The 24,861-nt window shown below is 46.8% G+C and overlaps 2 protein-coding genes and 2 pseudogenes across 2 annotated transcripts; 3 read left to right on the forward strand and 1 right to left on the reverse strand.

Moving 5' to 3' along the window:
- The first annotated feature begins 361 nt into the window (after positions 1 to 361).
- On the forward strand, positions 362 to 1,315 carry LOC130597681 (olfactory receptor 8I2-like). The gene has a single exon (XM_057406415.1). The coding sequence runs from the start codon at positions 362 to 364 to the stop codon at positions 1,313 to 1,315; it is 954 nt and encodes a 317-aa protein (XP_057262398.1).
- Positions 1,316 to 6,917: 5,602 nt separating this feature from the next.
- Positions 6,918 to 7,890, reverse strand: LOC130597682 (olfactory receptor 1052-like; annotated as a pseudogene).
- Positions 7,891 to 14,854: 6,964 nt separating this feature from the next.
- LOC130597683 (olfactory receptor 1038-like) lies at positions 14,855 to 15,832 on the forward strand. The gene has a single exon (XM_057406416.1). It carries the CDS (start codon positions 14,855 to 14,857, stop codon positions 15,830 to 15,832), a length of 978 nt encoding a protein of 325 aa, XP_057262399.1.
- Positions 15,833 to 20,999: 5,167 nt separating this feature from the next.
- LOC130597684 (olfactory receptor 8J2-like) lies at positions 21,000 to 22,056 on the forward strand (annotated as a pseudogene).
- The last annotated feature ends 2,805 nt before the right edge of the window (positions 22,057 to 24,861 follow it).

Here is a 24,861-nt window from a genome sequence, read left to right on the forward strand (position 1 = left end):
CCTTAAAATTCCCAGAAATCCGTGAAGAAAATACAAAATCTTTTCTGTTTTCCACATTTTGAGATGTATATATTTGTACTGTATTATACTTTGATAGACATGATGTTCCTCAGTGTTTCATTAGTGATGTGTATATCAATCATTGTAGAATTATTCTCTTTTAATTTCAGGCTGTGTAATGAGCTCCTTCACTTCTTTGACTTCAGATCTTGAGCTACAGACAGAAATACACCATTACAAATACACCATTTTCCATTGCATTTACTTTATGGATTAAACTCCAACTAAACTTCCACATTATTTCTCTTCTAGGGGTGTATTTCACTGATTCCTTTCAATCCAAATCCATCAACTTGTTGAAATGACGGATACAGGAAACCTCACTGTTTTCTCCAGCTTCATCCTCTTGGGTTTCTCTGATGCCCCAGAGCTACAAACCACCATCTTCACAGTCTTCTTATCCCTCTATGTTTTCATGGTGCTGGGGAACCTGACGATGATCCTGCTGATCAACACTGACCCCCACCTCCACATCCCCATGTACTTCTTCCTGAGCCACTTATCTTGCATGGATGTTTGCCTTTCCTCTGCTATCATCCCAAAAGCTCTGGAGACCTTCCTGCTGGGGAGAAGCCACATCTCCTTTTGGGGTTGCTTTGCCCAGATGTATATTTTCATGGCTCTGGCTGTCTGTGAGTGCTTCCTGCTTGGGGTAATGGCTTATGACCGATACACGGCTGTGTGCAAGCCCCTGCTCTACACCACTACCATGACCAGGGCGCGTTGCTATGGCATGATGGTGCTGGTGTACACCATCGGGTTCCTCACCTCCCTGGTGCACATCACGCTGGCAGGGAGGTTGTCCTTCTGTCAGGCCAGGAGCATCAACCACTTCTTCTGTGAGCTGCCCACCCTCCTGCAGCTCTCCTGCTCAGACACAAGCACAAATGAGGTCTTGCAGGTTTACAACACTGTGTTTATTGCCATGGTCTCTCTCCTGATGATCCTGGTGTCCTACACCTACATCCTCCACACCGTCCTGCAGATCCCTTTGGCCACGAGGAGGCTGAAGGTCTTCTCTACCTGCGCCTCCCACTTGGCTGCCATCACCATCTTCTACGCACCCGCGATCCTCACCTACGTCCAGCCTCATGAGGCATCCTCATGGGATCAGGCAAAGCTGGTGTCGGTGTGTTACTGCATCCTCACCCCAACCCTCAACCCCCTCATCTACAGCCTGAGGAACAAGGAGGTGAAGGGGGCTCTGAGGAGGCTGTGGGAGAGAAAGCTGCTGCCACATCTATGCAGGGTTTGAAAGCACATTTGGAGCTCTTCAGTACTGTGGAGGTAAGGAAGGAATATGTGGAATATGTGATTATGGAACTGAGCATTACTGGCCATTATTGGTCATTCTTGCTCACTACTGGTCATTATTACAGCAAGTGCAGGGTACGGAAACCAGCACAACGAATGGTTCTCTTCAAACAGCTTCAGATTGTTTTAAGCGAGGCCTGAGCCTTCAGTAATCCGTCCAAATAAGTATCAGGTATTTAATAGCAGGCCTGAGACAGCACCATGTGTTTTCTGTCTAAATTGTGCTAAATGAAAGTAGAGCCCACAAAAAGGAGGCTCAGACTTCACATAAGGCACTGACGTCTGTCTACATTGCCTGATTTATAAGCATTTCCTCAATGATGAACTGGTGGAAGGTCAAGAGGATTTGATACAGCTCTGGTGTCCCCAACACAAGGAGTACATGGAGCTGCTGGAGCAAGTCCAGAGATGCAACAAGGATGCTCAGAGGCTGGAGCACCTCCCGTATGGGGCCAGGCTGAGAACACTGGGGCTGTGCAGCCTGGAGAAGAGAAGCTGCTTAGAGTCCACAGAGCAGCTTTCAGTGTCTGAAGGGGACTACAAGAAGCCTGCAGGAGGGCTTTGGCCAAGGGCCTGTAGGGACAGGCCAAGGGGAATGTCTTGAACCTGCCTGAGGGGAGACTGAGATGAGCTCTTAGGCAGAAGCTCTTCCCTGTGAGGGTGCTGAGGCACTGGCACAGGGTGCCCAGAGAAGCTGTGGCTGCCCCATCCCTGGCAGTGTTCAAGGCCAGGTTGGACACAGGGGCTTGGAGCAAGCTGCTCCAGTGAAAGGTGTCCCTGCCTGTGGCAGAGGTTGGAGCTGGAGGAGCTTTAAGTTCCCTTCCAACACAAACCAGGCTGGGATTCTGTGAAATAAAGCTCTGACAGTCTGTTGGTCAACAAAGCCTTTGTGCTAAATGGGGATGAGTCATATCTGAGCCTCTGCTCTGCTGAGAATTTAAGTAGGGGTGTAAAGAGCCTGAGTGCAGATGAGAGGGAGGATCAGGGGTCTTCCTCTCCCCTGAACACCCAAAGTGCTGCTTGCCTGGCTATCTTGACGAAGCTGATGGAGCAAGTGTTATACTCAGTTGTCCGCTTCTGGGACCTCAAGCTGCATTATTCACCCTGCACAAGCACACCCAGGTATTCTCAGTGCCTCTTTCTGGATTCATGTAGTTCTTTTCAATAATCTTTGAATTATATTATTCTTCTTTTCTAAATTAGGTTGAGGGTTATTTCTCCCTCTGTTATATTGATTTTCCCACTTCACAAGCCTTCGGTTTAGCCCAGTACCCAATGTGGAAGAAAGACATTCAAAACCAGACAGAAATCCTTTTCTTCCCTCCTCCAGTGCATCTCCTGGACTGTCAGTCTGGTGCCTTCCAGCAGAAAAACAGGTTGACATTGAAGACATCTAAAGCCATCTACATTCTTCTCTTTCTTGCTTCCCCACATTTTCATAGCTTGGTTTTCTCTTCTATCTGCCCCATCCTTTGTGTTTTCTAAATGTCTGGGACAAGGTTATCATTCAATATTTCCACACAGAGGATGCTTTGTTGTGTTTGTTTTCAGCTCCCTTCAATGCAATATTAGATGATCTCTGTGGATGTAAAGGGCTTCCTCAGGGAAACACTGAAAGGAAGAGGTGTGTGATAGATGGGGAAATACAAAGCAAACTGTCCTGGGCCTGTCTTCCTGGGTAGGTCTCTGCAGGAGAACTGGTCTTGGAGGTTTTGATGCAGCCAGAAGGAGTTTGGGGAACAAATGGTTTTCTTCAAACAGGGTCAGGTGATTTTAAGCGTGGACTGAGTCTTCAATAATTCGTCCAAATAAGTATCAGTTATTTAACAGCAGGACTGAGACAGCACCATGGTGTTTTGTGTTTAAATTGTGCTAAATGAAAGTAGTTCCCACAAAAAGGAGGCTCAGCCTTGAGGTAAGGCAGTGACCACTGTCTCCATTTCCTGGTTCATAACTGTTCATCCCAAACAAGCTTGAAGTCCTGAGGGAAGGACCAAAGGTTCAATACAGCTCTGGTATCCCCTGCAGTTCTGATACAGTTTTGGTGTCTATAGAATCCTAGAATCATAAAATAGTTAGGGTTGGAATGGACCTTAAGATCATCCAGTTCCAACCCCCTGCCATGGGCAGGGACACCTTACGCTAAATCATATCACCCAAGGCTTTGTCCAACCTGGCCTTGAACACTGCCAGGGATGGAGCATTCACAGCTTCCTTGGGCAACCCATTCCAGTGCCTCACTACCCTCACAGTGAAGAACTTCTTCCTTAGATCCAATCTAAACTTCCCCTGTTACAGTTTTAAAACGTTACCCCTTGTCCTATCACTACAGTCCCCAATGAAGAGTCCCTCCCCAGCATCCCTATAGGCCCCCTTCAGATACTGGAAGCTGCTCTGAGGTCTCCACGCAGCTTCTCTTCTCCAGGTTTAACAGCCACAACTTTCTCAGCCTGTCTTCATACAGGAGGTCCTCCAGCCTCTGAACATCCTCGTGGCCTCCTCTGGACTTGTTCCAACAGTTCCATGTCATTTTTATGTTGAGGACACCAGAACTGCACACAATGCTCCAGGTCAAGTCTCACAAGAGCCCATCCCTGGCGGTTTTCAAGGCCAGGATGGACACAGGGGCTTGGAGCAAACTGCTCTAGTGGAAGGGGTCCCTGCCCATGGCAGGGGTTGGAAGTTGAGAGCTTTTAGGTCCCTTCCAACATAAACCAGTCTGGGATTCTGTGATACCTGATATGACCATCCAATACATTTATCCTGTGTAAGTGAGCTGGAGCAGTGCTAAGGACTTGTGATAGGCACACATAGGTTAGCATGTGGCCAGAAGTGTGTCCCAACTAAAATCTTCCTGGGATGTGTGGTCCTTAGATGTTTTCCTTTCTGGATGCTCAGTACCAGGTCTGTGCTTTGTGGATTTGACCATGTCACATCCCCTTCTGTATGTCATCACATTATTGAGGAGGAAGATGCTCTAAATGAAACAGTAGATGGAGGGTTTTTAACATTTAATCCAAACACACCATTTCTGTTTAATGAACTGTACAATTGCTGGAAGAACATGTACTTGTATAATGACAAAATGAATAAATTTGTGGTATAAATAAGTACCTTTGGAAACCGTGGTCTTCTGCAAAGAACTGTGATGAATAATGAATGAATGCAATGGCAACCAGTCAAAATCTAATTTAAGTTGGTGTGAAGTGAAATGCTCACTTTATAAGCTTTTAATCAAAGTTTCTGATGGAGTTTTCATGAAAAATAAAGACATTTGGACAATTCCCTCAAGAAAAGAGAACACAACATGTGAAGCAACTTATTCAGATAGAATAAGAGAGGGACTCTTCATCAGGACCTGTAGGGACAGGCCAAGGGGAATGGCTTGAACCTGCCAGAGGGGAGACTGAGATGAGCTCTTAGGCAGAAGCTCTTCCCTGTAAGGGTGCTGAGGAGCTGGCACAGGGTGCCCAGAGAAGCTGTGGCTGCCCCATCCATGGCAGTGTTCAAGGCCAGGTTGGACACCGGGGCTTGGAGCAAGCTGCTCCAGTGGAAGGGGTTGGGGCTGGAGGTGGAGGAGCTTTAAGCTCCCTTCCAACACAAACCATTCCATGATTCCATGATTTTGCATAACTGAGGAGGGGTGATTCTCATTAACACAATAAAGGAGCTCTTTGCTCCTTTCGGCTCCATTTTTTCATCCTCTGCACACAGGAATACACCAGAGGAGGCTGAATGCAGAACTGCTGTTGTGTTTAGGGCATTGGGTGGTGGAAAACCCAGTTCCCCTCTCCTTGAGACATCAGGGAGTGCAGCCACAGTAATTGCCATGGCCAGCATCACCTGGGTCCTTCTCACACACCCTCTGACATAGGCTCAGGCTCTATTTAAGCTCAGTCCTGGCACTGGGCCCACTTCCAGGGCTGTGCTTTAACTGGGCTTGCTCCTGGTCTGTAGCAACCATGAACCTGACTCTTAGTTTCCCCTGGGCTATCAGTGGAAGCTGCTGCTGTGCTCAGGCACAGGGGGACCGTGCTCTGCTTTGTGGCCACTTTCAGCTCTCAGCTCGCCTTCCCATTGGGAATAACTGGTCCTGGCTGCTCCCTTGAGGCATCTTGCATCATGCAAACAGCACAAACAACTCTCAATGAGAGGCAAGACCCTCTGGTGTCCAAGCTAGGGACAAGGCAAGCTCTAATGGAAACTAAGTGTTATAAACATCTCCCCCTCCTTCTCTGTGTTTATCTCTTAGGGAAAATGACCCCTGTTCAACTGGGTGCTCCAGATAGATTGTTTCACTCTACATCAGGCATCCAAATGCAAACTCCTACATCTGAGGGGGAAAAAAGAAGTTACAATTCTAGGTATAGCATACAGTGGGTATGCTTAGTCATGTTTTCCATGTCCAACTAATAGAAATGATGCTGGGAGTCTTTCTCTTTTATTTTTAGCTATGAAAAACACAATGTCAGGACTAACTTGGGTGCAGCCATGTGCAAAGTACCATGAAGTAACAGATGATCCCCCCTCTCCTGCAATGCATCCAGGTCTCTATTTGCTACAGAAAGAGCTTATTGCTGAAGGTCTCTAACAGGTTGCAGTTGGTTATTTCTGCTTTGCAGAGCATGAAGTTCTGCAGCATTCCTCAGTGGTACCTTCTCAGTTAACAGGTTGTGTTGGGGAAGAGTTGGGTGGGAGGAAATATCACTTACAGCAGCCCCACAACAAGAAAATAGGGGAAAAAAACATACTTCTCCCTAAAGACATTACATTCAATCACACTAAAATCCTTGGCAATAGGGGAAAATCCTACTCTCAGCTGCTACTTCTCCTAAACCAGATGTGAGATGAAGCCCACAGCAAGGAGGTTAGAAATAGGTGGCCTTTAAGCTCCCTCCAACCCACACAGTGCTGAGACCTCTTTGGCTGAGCTGGATGTTTCCAGTGGTAGGAAGGAAGGTGCAGGATGACAGACACAGCTCTGCTGCCTCCAGCCTGGGATGTTCTGGTCACACAGCGATTTAGCATCTTCCCAATGCTCAATCACAGCACCTACCATGCTCATCCTCTGGCAGCTCAGTGGCTCTGCTTCTCTTCCCGTTTCCTTACTTTGCACTGCACATCCTTCTGGAAGCAAATGGGATTTTATGCATTTCCTTGCATTAGCCCAAAGTAAAGTGATGTTTTTCAGATGTACCTCCTCAAAACCCTTCATCCCTCCTTGAACTTGCCTCTGGATGAATCACTGCTTGAATCAGTGCTACTTCTAATGTTAAACTGAAGAGGGAAATTCCTCATGGGCTTATTTTTGCCACCTCCTATGATATCACATCTATTTTTACCCAAAACAAAAACCCCAAGAGATGACAAGAGAATATTTATCAGAGACCTATATTGAGGGGATGCTTAACATCACTGAGTCTCTGCAGAGTTTAAAGCATGGTTAGGATGTGCTGTACCTGCTCCTGTAAAGACATTCAGTTCCTTCCTCCTCCAGACAGCTGACACAAAACAAGTCAAAAAGGGAAAGAGGAGGAGTTCTATCAACCGACTGGGACCGGGTTGGTCAATGAGCAGCTCGCAATGAGGTTATTTGCTGTTGCTTTTCTAAGGGCATCTTTAACATCCTTGTTCCTCAAGCTGTAGATCAGAGGGTTGAGCATAGGGACAAGGAGGGTGTAAAACACAGCGGTGAATTTCTCTTTCTCCAGGGAGTACTTGGAAGCTGATTGCATGTGGTTGAGCCCAGCAGGGACATAGAACAAGGTAACGGTCAGGAGGTGGGAGGCACGAGTAGAGAAGGCTTTGTGCCTTCCTTCAGCAGACCTAATCCTCAGGATGGACAGGAGGATGTATACATAGGAGGTGATGATGAGGACCAGCACAGACATGGAAGTGCTCCCGTGAAGAATTACAAGCAAAAGCTCATTGAGGTGGCTGTTGGAGCAGGAGAGCTTCAGCAAAGGGTTAGTGACACAGAAGTAATGGTTGATGGTGTTTGGACCGCAGAAAGGCAACAGCAGCAAGCAACAGGTTTGGATTAGGGAGTTCAAAATCCCCCCCATGTATGATGCAGCCACCAGCTGAACACAGACCCCTGGGGCATGGAAACCGTGTAGAGCAGTGGGTTGCAGATGGCTACATAGCGGTCATAAGCCATCACAGCCAGCAAGAACACCTCTGTGGTCACAAACATGAGGAGGAAGAAATGCTGCAGGAAGCAGGCAGGGTAAGAGATGGTTTTGTTTTCCACCAAGAAGGCAAGAAGCAGCTTTGGAGCAAAGACAGAGGAGTAGCAAAGATCGACAGCAGAGAGATTGCAGAGGAAGAAGTATATGGGGGTGTGCAGCCGGGGGCTTGTCTTGATCAGTGCCATCAGCCCATGAGAGTAATGAGCTAAATCATGAAGAAGATTACAAAGAGAGGAGTCTGCATCTTGGGCTCGCTTGTCAGGCCAAGGAGGATGAAGTGGGTCACTGCGGTGTGGTTGCCTTCAGCCCTGTTACTGTATTGCATGGCAGCATCCCTGTGGGAAGGAGGAAAGATGGAGTGAAATAGGGAAGAGCAATGCCATGTGGCTTGCATGTACTCCGTTAGGCTGGACATTAAAACAATAAAGATTTGATAGTTGAAGGAACATCTAACTGTGGTTCTTGGTGAATCTTCACAGGCAGAGAAACACATTCAAAAGCCCTTTAGAAATCTCTTAATCATGAGGCTAAATCAGACCTTTTCTTTTAAAAACCCAAACCCAATCTTTGAAAACTGGAGAAGAAGTGAAGAACTTGCAAACTTGTCATCACATTTCATTAGGGAGGCAGAAAAAGGGACTGTGCATTCCATTTGCTCCATGAGAAAGACTGAAAACATCTGAGTGTGATGCCCCAGGAGCCCTGAATCCATCACCCCAGCTCTGATACAGCATTGCTGGATCCCCAGCTGCACACAACAACTCATTGAGTGAGATACACGAGTCTCAGGAGGTTTCCCTGGCAGCCTGGGGCAGAAAGTCCTGTCCTAGACAGCAAAAATAGGCTGAGCTGGCACATTGCTGTCGGTAGAATCGTAGAACAGTTAAGGTTGGAAAGGACCTTAAGATCATCCCGTTCCAACCCCCCTGCCATGGGTTGACACTAAACCATGTCACCCAAGGCTCTGTCCAACCTGGCCTTGAACACTGCCAGGGATGGAGCATTCACAACCTCCCTGGGCAACCCATTCCAGTGCCTCACCACCCTTACAGTAAAGAACTTCTTCCTTAGATCAACCTAAACTTCCCCTATTTAAGTTTTAACCCATTCTCCTTTGTCCTATCACTACTAGCAGTTTTGGTCAGGTTCCAGCACAGAGAGAACTATTCCCCTCAGTGTGGCAGATGAGTCTAACAGAGAGTCAGTGCACTTAACTTCTGTTATCTCCTCCAGCTCAGGTATTAAAAGGCTTTAAACTAAATGTGTTGGGGGAGGGGAGCATCATTCCATTCCAACACACCCAGTCAGTTGCCAGCACCTATAATAAATGCTGGGAGCAATGTAGAGATATCCCAGCCGCTCCAGCCAATGAGCTGGCTTCATTTGGAGCTCGGCTCAGATGCCTCTATACAAACGCCCGTAGCATGGGGAACAAACAAGAGGAATTAGAGATGCGGGCACGTCTACAGGGGTATGATATAATAGGCATCACAGAAACATGGTGGGATGGCTCCTATGACTGGAGTGTTGGAATAGAAGGTTACAGGCTCTTTAGGAAAGACAGGCCTGGCAGGCGGGGAGGGGGGGTTGCCCTTTATGTTAGGGATAGGCTAAAGAGTATGGAACTCTGTCTGGGGACAGGTGAGCAGTCCACAGAGAGTTTGTGGGTCAGGGTTAAAGGGAATACAGCTGTGGGAGACATTACTGTGGGCATCTGTTACAGACCTCAGGAAGCTCTCGGGAGAACTGGCTACACAGGATTTGGAGAAGGCTGAGGTTCTGAATGACTTCTTTGCCTCGGTCTTCACTGCCAAAGGCTCTGACCAAACCACCCAAGTCTTGGAAGGCAGATGCAGGGACTGTGAGAATGAAGACCCTGGACCCACTGTAGGAGAGGAACTGGTTCGAGACCATCTTAAAAATCTGAACGTGCACAAGTCCATGGGTCCTGATGAGATCCACCCGCGGGTCCTGAAGGAGCTGGGAAATGAAGTTGTGAAGCCGCTGGCCATCATATTTGAGAAATCATGGAAGTCAGGTGAAGTTCCCGACAACTGGAAAAAGGGAAATATAACCCCCATTTTCAAGAAGGGGAAAATGGATGACCCGGGGAATTACAGAGCAGTCAGTCTCACCTCTGTGCCTGGCAAAAGCTTGGAGCAGGTTCTCCTGGAAGGCATGCTAAGGCACATGAAAGTCAACAAGGTGCTTGGTGACAACCAGCAGGGCTTCACTGAGGGGAAATCCTGCCTGACCAATGTGGTGGCCTTCTATGATGGGGCTACAGAACTGATGGACAGGGGTAGAGCAGTTGATGGCATCTACCTGGACTTGTGCAAAGCGTTCGACACTGTCCCACACGACATCCTTGTCTCTAAATTGGAGAGACATCAATTGGATGGATGGACCACTTGGTGGATAAAGAACTGGCTGGATGGCCGCACGCAAAGAGTTGTGGTCAATGGCTCAATGTCCGGCTGGAGACCAGTAATGAGTGGTGTCCCTCAGGGATCGGTGTTGGGACCGGTCTTGTTTAACATCTTCGTCGCTGACACGGACGGTGGGATTGAGTGTGCCCTCAGCAAGTTTGCTGATGACACCAAGCTGTGTGGTTCGGTTGATAGGCTGGAGGGAAGGAATGCCATCCAGAGGGACCTTGACATGCTTGTGAGGTGGGCTGATGCCAACCTCATGAGGTTTAACCATGCCAAGTGCAAGGTCCTACGCCTGGGTGGGAGCAATTCCAGGCACAGCTACAGGTTGGGCAGAGAAGAGATTCAGAGCAGCCCTGTGGAGAAGGACTTGGGGGTGTTGGTCGATGAGAAAATGAACATGAGCTGGCAGTGTCCCAGAAACCAACCGTGTCCTGGGCTGCATCAAAAGATGCATGACCAAAAGGTCGAAGGAGGTGATCCTGCCCCTCTACTCTGCTCTTGTGAGACCTCACCTGGAGTATTGTGTGCAGTTCTGGTTTCCTCAACATAAAAAGGACATGGAACTGTTGGAACAAGTCCAGAGAAGGGCCACGAGGATGATCAGGGACTGGAGCACCTCCCGTATGAAGACAGGCTGAGGAAGCTGGAGCTGTTCAGCCTGGGGAAGAGAAGGCTGCGTGGAGACCTCATAGCAGCCTTCCAGTATCTGAAGGGGGCCTATAGGTATGCTGGAGAGGGACTCTTCATTAGGGACTGTAGTGACAGGACAAGGTTTAATGGGTTAAAACTGAAACAGGAGAAGTTTAGGTTGGATATATGGAAGAAATTCCTTCCTGTGAGGGTGGTGAGGCACTGGAATGGGTTGCCCAGGGAGGTTGTGAATGCTCCATCCCTGGCAGTGTTCAAGGCCAGGTTGGACGAGTCCTTGGGTGATATGATTTAGCATTAGGTGTCCCTACCCATGGCAGGGGGGTTGGAACTAGATGATCTTAAGGTCCTTTCCAACCCTAACGATTCTATGATTCTATGATTTTATGATTCTATTATTTCCATGGTTTTCCCCACTCAAGGTCAGGAAGGCATTGGCAGGCTGCTCCTCACAACTCTGAGACTAAGAAATGAACTGGACATCATGTTCTGTAGGTAATGGAATGCTTTTGGATGTATTTGAGGGGATTCATAGAATCCCAGACTGGTTTGGCTTGGAAGAGAGCTTAAAGCTCCTCCAGCTCCAATCCCAACACCTTCCACTGGAGCAGCTTGCTCCAAGCCCCTGTGTCCAACCTGGCCTTGAACACTGCCAGGGATGGGGCAGCCACAACTTCTCTGGGCACCCTATGCCAGCACCTCAGCACCCTCCCAGGGAAGAGCTTCTGCCTAAGAGCTCAGCTCAGTCTCCCCTCTGGCAGGTTAAAGCCTTCATGGGGGTTATGGGGAACCTCCTTCTACAGCCAAACATGAAAGGAAAGTGCATGTCACACAGATTCCCACCAGAGATCATCCGGATCCCCTGGCAGTGCACACTGGGAACAAACCCCCACAGTCTGGGCACCATTTTGGGTTCCAATTCTTTCCAGAGCCACATGCTCCCCTTTCCCTCTCTCTCCAGCAGTAAAACCATTCACAGGAGCCGCAGGACACCGTGCAATGCTGCAGATGAGCATCCTCCATTCTCCTCCTGCTGTCAGCTCTGCCACACTCACCTCCTCATCTCCCTGCTAAATACCAGTGCTGCAGCCACAGCAGGAGATGGATGGGGCCAAGCTTGCTCCGCAGGGCATGGGATATGTGTATGGATGTGTATGGATGTGTATGGATGTGGTGGACATAGGGGGGTGTGCACGGATATGGTCCCTCCTTGCTTTGCATCAGTCCTGGTCCCAAATCCTCGCACTGCTCACACTGCCCTTGTGGCCACCCTGCAGGACATGGGAGGCAGAGGCTCTCCTCTCCGCTATGATGGACATAAGAAGGATTTAAGCACTGATCCCAAAGAATTGAAAGCTGAGTCCCAGTTTGGATCCAGCTGCATGCAGAGCAGGGACGGATTTCAGCCCTTGCCCTGTGCCTCCATCACCAGGGCACCTCCAGGGGCAGAAGCCAGCAGCATCCCTATGAGAATGTCTCCCATTTCCTGCAGAGTGCCAGAATCCTTCATCCTGCCCCATGGTGTGCAGTGAGGTGCTGGAGTTTGCAGTTTGAAAGAATGCAGGTTTTAAGTCTTAATGCAGGTTTTAAACTATCACCTGGAGATGCTGACAGTTTTGGAAGATATTTTTGACAGGCTAGCAAGGAGCCAGGTAATAATGGTAAGTGTAGATCAGAAAAGACCAAGACATAGGGGAAAAAAATAACCACTACGGGCAATAAAGGCGTGTAGATAAATCAGATTGTCTGTGGCCTTGTTGCACAAACAAGTCATAGGAAGGAAGCAAGACCTAGGCTTGGTTTGAAACCATTTCTGGAAGCCTAAGGAAGAGGCTGGGGAAACCAAAGTGCTCGGTAAAAGTGAAGCTCTGGTGTCCTCTGTCACAAAACCAGCAGATAAACATCATCCCAAAGATACTTCCAAACCAAAGTGTTGCCAGCCCACTGAAGACTGAAAGTCTAATGTTATACTTGGTAAAGGAAAAGGCACTAAGGAAAAGATAACAACGCTTGAATGTAAGGATCAATTTATTACTCTACTTTTCATCACTGAAAAACTACCTCCTAATTTGCTCCTGTAGGGACATGTTCTGGATGGAAAATGACTATCAGAGCAGTGAGCACTGGCTGGGCTGTTGGGGTGCAGAGGGTGATGGGTTCTACTCTGCAGAAGCCTGGAAAGTACCACAGGGGTTTGTCTCCTTTATCTGTCTAAACGGAACCAAAGGAGAACACCCTGGTGTGCAGGGACAATCCCACAGTACCTGAACAATAGAAGCAGGGCAGGAACAGAGACATGGACCAAGTTCAACCACAGCTCCATAGCATCAGGAAAGCTGGTGATGAGGAGGCAGATTCAAGACCAAGCCAAGTCAGGTCGAGTCAATCCCTTGTTCAGGATCAGGTGAAAAAATTGCGAGGAAGATATATGAGAAATCCTAGATGACCACCAAAAGATTGCATAGGTGTGCTGAACTCCTACTAAACTCCTCTAGTAAAGCTCAATCTGCCTGTTCTGAGTTTAAATAGAGATTGGGGAAACAACAGGAAGAGGGTGGGGATGGAGCCCCAGCTGAGGCTGGTCAGGGGGATAAAGGCCTATTAGTTAATTCTGGGACAAATCCTCTCTGCCTCAAAATGCCTGTTTTTCACCCTTGAATACAGTGGAAGTCCAGAGGCACCAGCTCAGCTGTTGGACATCCAGGCACTACATGTGGGTAACCCCATTTGGGGTCGAAAACTGTCCCTCCACAGAGGGTCATCAGCAGCTCCAGAGATGGAGTCACTTGTGCTTCATGTCCCATTTGAGGACCGTGTGCAAGATCTGGAATGTCTCTAAACCCATTTTCATTGTGTCAATATGTTCAGACCAAAACATTTGCATGGTCCACAAGTATGTAGGAAGCATCCTATGAGCTACTCATTACTGCTGCTGTGCAGCTGTGCTCAGGCATGGCTCACCCACTCCATGACTCTCAGATGCTCAAGCACCACAATGCCTTTCAGAGCTGATTTCATACCCTTTGCTTTTCCTTCTCTTTCTTTTCCTCTGGGAAAGCATGAGCAGCCCTGGAGGCTTCCTCCCAGGAGAGCACATGCAACTGTATTTACAGCCCCAGCACCACAAGCTGGGCTCTTGGAGTCTGGCAGGAGCTCACCTCTCTTCACATCAGGTGCAACAGAGCTGATGCTGGCACATAGATGTTCTCTGCTGTGTTGGGGATAAATCCTTGGCACCCATCACTCGGTGGCAGAAGGAAGTCACAGGAGGTAACACCAACACAAAGCAGAGCCTCACCTGCACTTAGGCAGTGGGCTTGTGTCTGCATGTCCTCGTGTAATCTGTGGTAAAGCTGTCAGAAAGCAACCTTACCAATGTGGGTTTTCTTTATAATAATATGGAGCAACGTCTGATGCAGGTTGTGTTTCTTTTGCAAAGGCAGCTTAAGCCAGATACATTGATTTATTCAAGAGTTAAATGAGGATGAATCTTATTCTGTTATACAGAAATGCAACATTTTAGACTGTCAGCAGAATACAGTCACTAACAAATCAGCCTTTAGAATCAGCTTGTTATAACAGCAACTGTTTTTTAAAGCAAGAAACTGAATGCCCATAGGTTTAGGATGCTTTATCATGCTGGAGCTCAGGAAGGTATAAATCATGAGTTTAACAAAGTCAATGTTATTTGTTGTTAATGATCTCAAATAGTTTGTTAAATGTGATTTGGTGACTGGAATGACAATCAAAAGCCAAAGAAAAGTGTCTGGAAGTCATGCATGTGTAAGCTGGGCTTTCACTGAGACTGAGAAATTCTCTTGCTTCACGTTTACGTGCAATCCTATGAGGATCCTCTGAGGTGTCTTCTGACACAAATTTCCTTCAAACTGAAAGTGAATAAAGATCTGATTCTTTGCTGAAACCTGAAAACACACCTGCTTGACTAAAGCCAGTGTTAATTGTCCCAGCATAGAAAAATAAAAATGCCATTTCCTGCTTCAATGAACTACCTGTTCTTTTCTGATTACCTCATCTGAAAAACATAATATATGCATATAATTTTGGTTAGAAAATATATTAGAATAATCTAATGTGTGGCAGGTATAGTGGTCATTGATTGGAGATAGATGTGGTTCAGATTTGAATCTCCATTTTTGATCAGTTTGATGTTTCTCTTCCTTTTGCCTCAGCAGGGACCACCTGGTCATGGGAGGAAATCACACCCAGATTGAATTCATTCTCTTGGGAATTACACACAGCCCATGTCTGCAGACTCCTCTTTTTGTCTTGTTTCTATTGATTTACATTGTCACTCAGGTGGGGAATGTTGGGATTATCATCTTGGTTTGGGTGTCTCCCAGCCTCCACACCCCCATGTACTTCTTCCTCACCCATTTTGCCTTCACTGACATCTGCTATTCCACAGTCATCTCCCCCAGGATGCTGGCAGACCTGTTATCAGAGGACAAAACCATTTCTTTCACTGGCTGCATGATGCAGTTCCTCACCTTTGCTTTTTTTAGTACTATTGAGTGTCACCTCCTGGCCATGATGGCCTACGACCGGCACGTTGCTATCTGCCAGCCCCTGCTTTATGTGACCATCATCTCCAGCCACATCTGCTGGCAACTGATAGCATCATCCTACTTATTTGCCTTCCTCACTGCCATCATCTATACATGGTGCCTGTTTGGAGGTTCCTTCTGTGGTCCCAACAGCATTGACCACTTCTTCTGCGACGAAGTTCCTGTGCTGAAGCTCATGTGCTCTGACACTCACAGCAGTGAGATGGTCATCTTTGCTTTCATCACCATCAATGTGGTGGGCACAAGCATGATCATTTTTCTCTCCTACATCTCTATCATCCGCACCGTGCTGAGGATGTGCTCAGCACAGAGCAGGGCCAGAGCCTTCCACACCTGTGCCTCCCATTTGGTGGCTGTTTCTATGTACTTTGGGACAGGATTCTTCATGTACCTACAACCTCCTTCTAGCCACAGGAGCCTGGATAAGGTGGCCTCCATCATCTATACCATCATCACCCCCCTGCTTAACCCCTTCATCTACAGCCTGAGGAACAGGGAGGTGAAGGGGGCTCTGGTGAAGTGCAGGAGCAGGCTCTTCAACCACTGGCAACATAAGAAAGTTCTATCATCTAGCACAGGCACAGTTTGTGTCAACTGAGAAAGCCTATGGTACACTAAAACATTTTTTTCCAATACTCCCCATGATTTGATGTAGGTTCTTCCATGCTTCCTGCACAAAAGTCGATGATAGTATTGAATGAGAAACAGACCCCCAAAATCACACTGTTCTTGGAAGAAAACCAGGAGGAGACTAAGCCTCAAATTTCAATTCACTTCTCAGTCATCAGCCTGTAGGAAGAAATCACCCTCAATTATCCCAGACCTCTTTTCCTCACAGAAAGCACCAATCAGCTTTATCCAGTTATAGCTTTTGTCACTGATAAATATCTATTTTTCTTGCAAGATTCTTGACCTTGTCCCTCAGCTCCAATAAAATTCCTCCCTCTTACCTGCGAGCTCTTTATTAAAGCTGCTGGGGTGGGAGGGAAGAGCAAGTGTAGTTTTACATTTGCTTGCTGAAAAAGAGTCACAGAAAAGGTTTCAAAAGATTCATTGCATTTGTTTGTGCCTTTCAAAGAGAAGAAGCTGGTGGGAATCAAGATCTCCAGCTTCACTTTTGAATGTCAAGGGGAAACCTTTCCCAGGCTACAGCTTCACAAGAGATTTCACTTAAAGAAAGTTATTGTAGGCAATTGTTCCAGAGTTTGAGGATTCCGGGTTCAGAGAAATGCTACACAGTAATGAATCACAACAAGTATATTAATACAGGGAAAATATAGAGATAAGGTACAGTAAAGGATAATTCTGATGGCTGGTTATCTTACCAACCCCAAAGACCATGTAATGATGATCAGGAAACCGGCCCTGAGAAACATCATTGCAGTGCTAGGTGGCAGGCTCAACCTTAGCAGGCGTCCCTGCGAAGACAACACTGACCTGATGGTATGAGGTTCTGCCTCCCTGCATCGCATGAGGTTCTGGCTTTTGTACTAGCAAGAATGCGCACTCATTCTGATGTAGGGGTCCAGCCTACATTGGAAGAAGTGGCCAGCAATATCTAGAAAGGTCTCCCAGGGTTGGGACTTTTCCAGGGATCAGCCAAAGCGGGATCTTCCAGAGAGGAGCCAAAGGAGGACTTTTCGGGGAGGAGCCAACATGAACACACAGTACTTTTCTATTTTTGTGGTGTCACTGACACAGCAATATAATTCATAATACATGGTGATGAACTGTGCTGAGACCACCCACTGTGAAGGACAATTTGGGTGCATCAAAGGATCCTCGCATTCCCTTTAAGGGGTGTTTTACATTCATCTGAAATGACCTTTTACCTAAATGGTGACATAAATGAAACTCCACTTGGAGATAAACACCTATATCCCATGTCCATGTCCAGCTTATGCTCAAGAACACCAGGAAAACCAAAATGTCTATTGTGAGAATTAATTCTGTAGAAAGCTTCCATAGATGAAAGACAATCCTGAACACAGAACCGATGGTAACTGAGAGCTGTCTGGGTCTCAATAAAGCCAAAAGACACTGATGGGGGAGAATATCTTTCTTTCAGCTGTTGTAAGAATTAACTTATATTGGGAAAGTATATGGATGGTGAACAGAACTTTTATGTGCTCAGAAAAACAACGGTATGAAAGGGAGCATTGTCTTAGGTGTGAGGGAAACATAGCTTCTAGCTTCAGTCAACGAAGGAGCCAGAACCTATATAATTAAAGGCTATAAAGCTTGGCAGGACAGAGACCTTTGATATCAGAGAGCTTCATTTAAAAACCTCACCACACCTTGTTTTCTTCCTTCTATTTTATTGGATATTTCTGCTTAGACTATAGGTACGGAATCTTAGAGTCAAAAATCCCCAGGTTGAGACAGAAAGGATCATCTGATCCAAGCTTTTCTGGGAAAGGGAGCCTACAAGAGAAGTGTCATGTGCTGGGCTCATCACTGCTTGATGAATTATCCCACTCTGGTGTCCTTATTTCCTCTTGGCTTTAATAAAGTTTCCAAAGCAGAGATAATTGAAATGCTCAAACATTTACCCAGACTTGATGCTATGGTCCTAAGAGGGCTCTGGTTTGCCATAGTCTTGTATGCAACTTTGTGACTGTCCAAGAGGAATCTCAGTCTAATGTGCAAGAAAAACAGAATTGTGAATTCCAGCAATACAAGAAAGAGTCCTGAGGTTTTGGGAATATATTTTATACAGAGAGTGTCATTGCATGATTCTCCTTCAATCTTTGCAGAGAAAGGGTCTACATAATGCAGAAACTCCTGGCTGTGACACAAAATGCCCACACCAAATATACACCAGATTTCCTCTCGATCAAAGTCTAATATTATACTTGGTAAAGGAGAAGGCACTATGGACCAGAGAATGACACTTGTATATAACGTTCAATTCATTACTCTATTTCCCTCACTAAGAACACTGTCTCCTATTTTGCCCATGCAGGGACATAGTCTGGATGGAGACAACAGTCAGAGCAATGAGCACTGTTGGGTGCAAAGGATGATGGGTTCTACTCTGCAGGAGCCTGGGGACTGCCACAGGGCTCGTCTCATTCATCTCTTTAAACAAAGACAAAGGGGACACCTTTCCAGAGACCATCCCACAGTACCTGAACTACAGAAATATGGCAGGAACAGAGATCTGGGCCAAGTTCAGCCAAGACTCCAGAGCATCAGGAAAGCTGGTGATCATGAGGCAGGTCCAAGAACAAAACAGGTCAATACAGAAGTAGTCAACAACCTGCTCAGGATCAGGTTCAGCAATGGCTAGGGAGATCCATTAGCAAAGCCTAGGTCACCATGAAAAGATTCCATAGGTGTGCACAACGCCTGCTAAACTGGAAACCATAATGCTCTAGTAAAGGTCAAGCTCCCTGGGCTAAGCTTAAATAGAGATGGAGGGCAAATTTGCAGAGGGTGGGGATGGAGCAGCAACTGAGGCTTCTCAGGTGAATAAAGGCCAATTAGTTTACCCTGGAACAATTTGTAAATGTTTGAAAATGCACATTTCTCACCCTTGAATACAGTAGAAGCCCAGAGTCACCAGCTCAGCTGTTGGACAGCCAGGCACTTCATAGAATCATAGACCTTAAGATCATCAAGTTCCAATTCCTCTGCCGTGGGCAGGGACACCTCACACTAAACCATGCCAACCAAGGCTCTGTCCTTGAACACCACCAGGGATGGAGCTTTCATAAGTTCCTTGGGCAACCCATTCCAGTGCTTCACCACCCTTACAGTGAAGAACTTCCTCCTTACACCCAATCTAAACTTCCCCTGTTTAAGTTTTAACCCATTACCCCTTGTCCTGTCACTCCAGACCCTAATGAAGAGTCCCTCCCCAGCATCCCTATAGGCACCCTTCAGGTACTGGAAGGCTGCTCTGAGGTCTCCACGCAGCCTTCTCTTCTCCAGGCTGAACAGCCCCAACTTTCTCATACAGGAGGTGCTCCAGTCCCTGATCATCCTCGTGGCCTCCTCTGGACTTGTTCCAACAGTTCCATGTCCTTTTTATGTTGAGGACACCAGAACTGCACACAATGCTCCAGGTGAGGTCTCACCAGAGCAGAGTAGAGGGGCAGGATCACCTCCTTTGACCTGCTGGTCACGCTCCTTTTGATGCAGCCCAGGATACGGTTGGTTTCTGGCCTGCAAGCGCACACTGAAGCCGGCTCATGTTCATTTTCTCATCAACCAACACCCTCAAGTCCTCCTCTGCAGGGCTGCTCTGAATCTGAATGTGGATAACCACACTGGGGATGGAAAACTGGGCTCTCAAGTGTCCACAGATGGACAGCAGCAGCTCCAGAGATGGAGTCACTTGTGCTTCATGTCCCATTTGAGGACCCTCTGCAAGATGGGAAATTTCTCTAAACCCATTCTCATTCTGTTGCCAAAGACAAACAAAAACCATTGCTTTCCCCACAAGCATGTCAGAAGCATCATGTAAGCCTGTCATCACTGCTGCTGTGTAGCTGTGCTCAGGGATGGCTCATCCACACCATCTCTTTCAGATGCCCAAGCACCACAATGCCTTTCAGAGGTGATTTCACACCCTTTGCTTTTCCTTCTCTTTGTTTTCCTCTGGCAAAGCATGAGCAGCCCTGGAGGCTTCCTCCCAGGAGAGCACATGCAACTGTATTTACAGCCCCAGCACCACAAGCTGGGCTCTTGGAATCTGGCAGGAGCTCCCCTCTCTTCACATCAGGTGCTTAACAGAGCTGATGCCAGCACGTAGATGTTCTCTGCTGCACTGGGGATAAACCCTTGGCTCCCATCACTCGGTGGCAGAAGGAAGTCACAGGAGGTAACACCAACACAAAGCAGAGCCTCACCTTCACTGAGCTAGTGGGCTTGCTTCTGCATGTCCTCATGTCCTCCTTAGCAATGCTGTGTCAGAAAACAGACTTACCAACGTGGGTTTTCTTTATGAAAGGGGGAGCTAAGGCTGATGTATATTGTGTTTCTGTTACATAGGCAGCTAAAACAAGATTCACTGATTTACTCAAGAGTTAAATAAGGATGAATCTTATTCTGTCATGAAGAAATGCAGCATTTCAGATTGTCAGCAGAATATAGTCACTAAGAAATCAACCTTTGGAATCAGCACATTTTAACATCAACTCAGCTTTCAAGCAAGCAGCTTAATGCCCGTGGGTTTAAGATGCTTCAGCATGCTGGAGCTCACAAAGGTATAAAACATGATTTTACCAATGCATATTTCATACTTTGCCAATGATCTCAAATACTTTGATAAATGTGATTTGGTGACTGGAATGATAATTGAAAGCCAAGGGAAAATATCCTGAGGTCATGCATGTGTAACCTGGGGTTTCCCTGGGACTGGGACTTTCTCTTGCTCCGAGCTTGCGTGAACTCACCATGAGTTCCCTCTTAGCTGTCTTCTGAAAAAAACTGCCTCCAAACTGAAAGTGAATAACGATTTGATTCCTCTTTTAAATCTCAAAAGCAAGCATTATATTAAATCCGTATTTTTAAGTGTCACATCTTAGGAAAACAAAAATGCCATTTGTTGCTTCAATGCTCTTACTATTCATTTTTAAATACCTCAACTGAAAAACATGAAGTATACATAAATTGGGTTAGAAAATGTAGAAAAATATTCGAAAATGTACCAGTTCCAATGGTTACTGATCGAGATTAGATATGGTCCAAAAGTGAACCACCATTTTTAATCAGTTTGATGTTTCTCTTCCTTTTGCCTCAGCAGGTAACACCTGGTCATGGGAGGAAATCTCACCCAGACTGAATTCATCCTGGTGGGATTTACAGACAGCCCATGTGCGCAGACCCCACTTTTTGTCTTGTTTCTAGTGATTTACATTGTCACCCTGGTGGAAAACGTTGGCATTATCATCTTGGTTCGGGTGTCTCCCAGCCTCCACACCCCCATGTACTTCTTCCTCACCCATTTTGCCTTCATTGACATCTGCTATTCCACAGTCATCTCCCCCAGAATGCTGGCAGACCTGTTATCAGAGGACAAAACCATTTCTTTCACTGGCTGCATGATGCAGCTCCTCACCTTTTGGTTTCTTTGCTACTATTGAGTGTCACCTGCTGGCCATGATGGCCTACGACCGGCACATTGCTATCTGCCATCCTCTGCTTTATGTGACCATCATCTCCAGATGCGTCTGCTGGCAGCTGGTAGCATCGTCCTACCTATTTGCCTTCCTCAGTGCCATCATCTACACATGGTGCCTGTTTGGAGGTTCCTTCTGTGGACCCAAACACATTGACCACTTCTTCTGTGATATCGTACCTGTGCTTAAACTCCTCTGCCCTAATAAATACAACAGCGAGATGGTCATCTTTGCCTTTCTCACCACCAATGTGGTCATGAGCGTGGTCATTTTGCTCTCCTACATCTCTATCATCCGCACCGTGCTGAGGGTGTGCTCAGCACAGAGCAGGGCCAGAGCCTTCCACAGCTGTGCTTCCCATTTGACGGCTGTTGCCTTATTTTTGGGGACATCATTCTTCATGTACCTACAACCTCCATCTAGCCACAGGAGCCTGGACAAGGTGGCCTCCATCTTCTACGCTTTGCTCACCTTCATGCTCAACCCATTCATCTACAGCCCGAGGAACAAGGAGGTGAAGGCAGCTCTGGTCAAGTGTGAGAGGAGATTGCTCAGCAGATGGCAACATAAAACAGTTGTATCACCTAGTGCACCAAGTTCATCTTACGTGAGAGACTTTGGGACACTAAAACAATGGGATTTTCCACTGATCCTCATCATTTTATATAAGTTCATCCACAATTCCTGCACATGAGTCAATGACAGTATTGAATGAGAAATACACACCACAAATCACATCTTCCTTGGAAAGAAACTAAGAGGAAAGGAACCTCAAACTTCATTTCACTTTGCAGTCACCAGCCTGTGGGAAGAGATTACCTTCAATTATACCAGGCCTCTTTTCCTCACAGGAAACACCAATCAGCTTTATTCAGTTACAGGTTTCGTCACTGATAAATATTTGTTTTCCTTGCAAGATTCGTGACCTTGTCCCTCACCTCCAATAAAATTCCTCACTCTTACCTGTGAGCTCTTTCGGCCTGGGAACAGCACTGATAGCACTGACGTTTTTAGTTACTGCTCACATGTTACTGCTCACAGACCAAGGACTGTGAGTCTCATGCTCTGCCAGGGAGGAGGGGAAGCCGGGAGGAAGCAGAGACAGGACACCTGACCCAAACTGACCAAAGAGGTATTCCATACCACAGCACGTCATGCCCAGGATGTAACTGAGAGTTACCTGGAAGGGCTGGGATTGCGGGGTTGGACGAGGTATTGGTTGGTGCATGGTTGGGCTGGGGGGGTGGAGGAGTTATCAGTCAGTGGGTGATGAGGTTTTGTATTCTCTTCCCTTATTTCCTTTATTATTATTGGTGGTGTTTTGTGTTATACATTAGTTACTAAACCATTCTTATCTCAACCAGTGGGAGTTCCATTCTTCTGATTTTCTTCCCCATCCCTCTGAGAGCAGGGGGAGGGCGGGGGGGGGGGGTGGGGTGGGGGTGAAGTGCGTGTGTGTGTGTGAGACAGACTGTGTGCCTGGGTTTAAACCTAGTTTTCATTGTCAATCTGTTTTTCTGCTGGAAGGCACCAGACTGACAGTCCAGGAGATGCACTGGAGGAGTGTAGAAAAGGATTTCTGAGTGGTTTTGAATGTCTTTCTTCCCCATGGGGTACTGGGCTAAAACCAAGGCTTGAGACGTGAGAAGATCAATATAACAGAGGGAGAAATAACCCTCAATCAATTTTGGAAATAAGAAAAATATGTAATTCAAAGATTATTGAAAGAACTACATGAAGGCAAGCTGTATTAGGGCACTATTATTCACACCACAGACTATCATAGAATGCTTTGGGTCGAAGGGACCTTAAAAGTCATCCAGTCCCAACCTCCTGCCGAGAACCCCCACACTGCATAAGGTTAAGGGAATGCAGAGTTCTTGGCTCTAGCAGAGCTTTGCTGTGATTGCAGTGAGCTTCCTATGACCAAACCAAATATCCACCTAAGGGTATACAATACAAAATATACCATATATAAACCAAAATTTTAAGGCTTTACCTTGGATATTCTCATGCTAAAATATCTCTAAATCAGTTGTAGATGGGGTCAGGAAGGTTGGTATTTTTGAAGCAAACCCCATACTAGGGGCACTTCTATTCACACCGTGGGCTATCATAGAACGGTTTGGGTTGAAGGGAAATTAAAGCTCACCCAGCTCCAACCCACTGCCATTGGCAGGGACACCTTCCACTAGAGCAGCTTGCTCCAAGCCCCTGTGTCCAACCTGGCCTTGAACACTGCCAGGGATGGGGCAGCCACAGCTTCTCTGGACACCCTGTGCCAGCGCCTCAGCACCCTCACAGGGAAGAACTTCTTCCTTATCTCCAACCTGAATTTCCCTGTTTCAGTTTAAACCCATCACCCCTTGCCCTATCAATACAGTCCCTGGAAAAGAGTGAAATTCAACATGCCATCAAGCATGTGAGAGGCAGCATGACCAGAGTCAAACTGGACACATCACCCATCAAACCCTTTTGTACCTGCTTGGTTAAAGAGGAAGGTGGTGGTGGATGCAGTGCCTGCAGCTCCTCCTGGAGACCATGCGATGGGTTGAAGGAGAGATGCTTGGGAGCAGGATGCTCCAGGCTGGCTGGTGGAGGGGTTTTATCTCACAGGAGGCATTACCTCAGAGGCTTGTGTTGTGCAAACTGCTCTCCCAAAGGACCCTCCTCCATCGGATAATTAGTTTGACTTGATCAGCAAAACAACCTCTCAATTCCTCTCTCCCCAAACTCCTTCTGGCTGCATCAACACCTCCAAGACCAGTTCTCCTGCAGAGACCTACCCAGGAAGACAGGCCCAGGACAGTTTGCTTTGTATTTCCCCATCTATCACATACCTCTTCCTTTCAGTGTTTCCTGAGGAAGCCCTTTACATCCACAGAGATCATCTAATATTGCATTGAAGGGAGCTGAAAACAAGCACAACAAAGCATCCTCTCTGTGTGGATGGTTTGCGCTGGTCATGGGGAGTCCTTTCCATCACATGCATTTATTTCCATACACTTGACTAGTGATTGTACAACACTTTGGTCAAAAGCATTGGCTCAAAACGTGGCTGCTTTGAGGATATATCAGGGTGAAGTCAGATTTCCCAGTCTTCATCTGAAGAATCCTGAGTGCCGGTGTGTCCCGAATGCTTCTCCTAGATGAAGAGACATGATAAAACCCTTAGGAAAAATACTAAATGATAACCTTGTCCCAGACATCTAGAAAACACAAAGGATGGGGCAATCAGGGGAGAAAATTGAGCTATGAAAGTGTGGGGAAGGAAGAAGAAGTACACAGGTGGCTTTAGATGTTTTCAATGTCAACCCGTTTTTCTGCTAGAAGGCACCAGACTGACAGTCCAGGAGATGCATTGGAGGAGGGTAGAAAAGGATTTCTGTGTGGTTTTGAATGTCTTTCTTCCCCATTGGGTAGTGGGCTAAACCGAAGTCTTGTGAAGTGGGGAAATCAGTATAACAGAGAGAGAAATAACTCACAATCAACTTCTGGA

This window comes from Pezoporus wallicus, unplaced genomic scaffold (genome assembly GCF_028554395.1).
Source record: "Pezoporus wallicus isolate ANWC-B61680 ecotype Strahan unplaced genomic scaffold, APGP_CSIRO_Pwel_v1 contig_7936, whole genome shotgun sequence".
NCBI lineage: Eukaryota > Metazoa > Chordata > Aves > Psittaciformes > Psittacidae > Pezoporus > Pezoporus wallicus.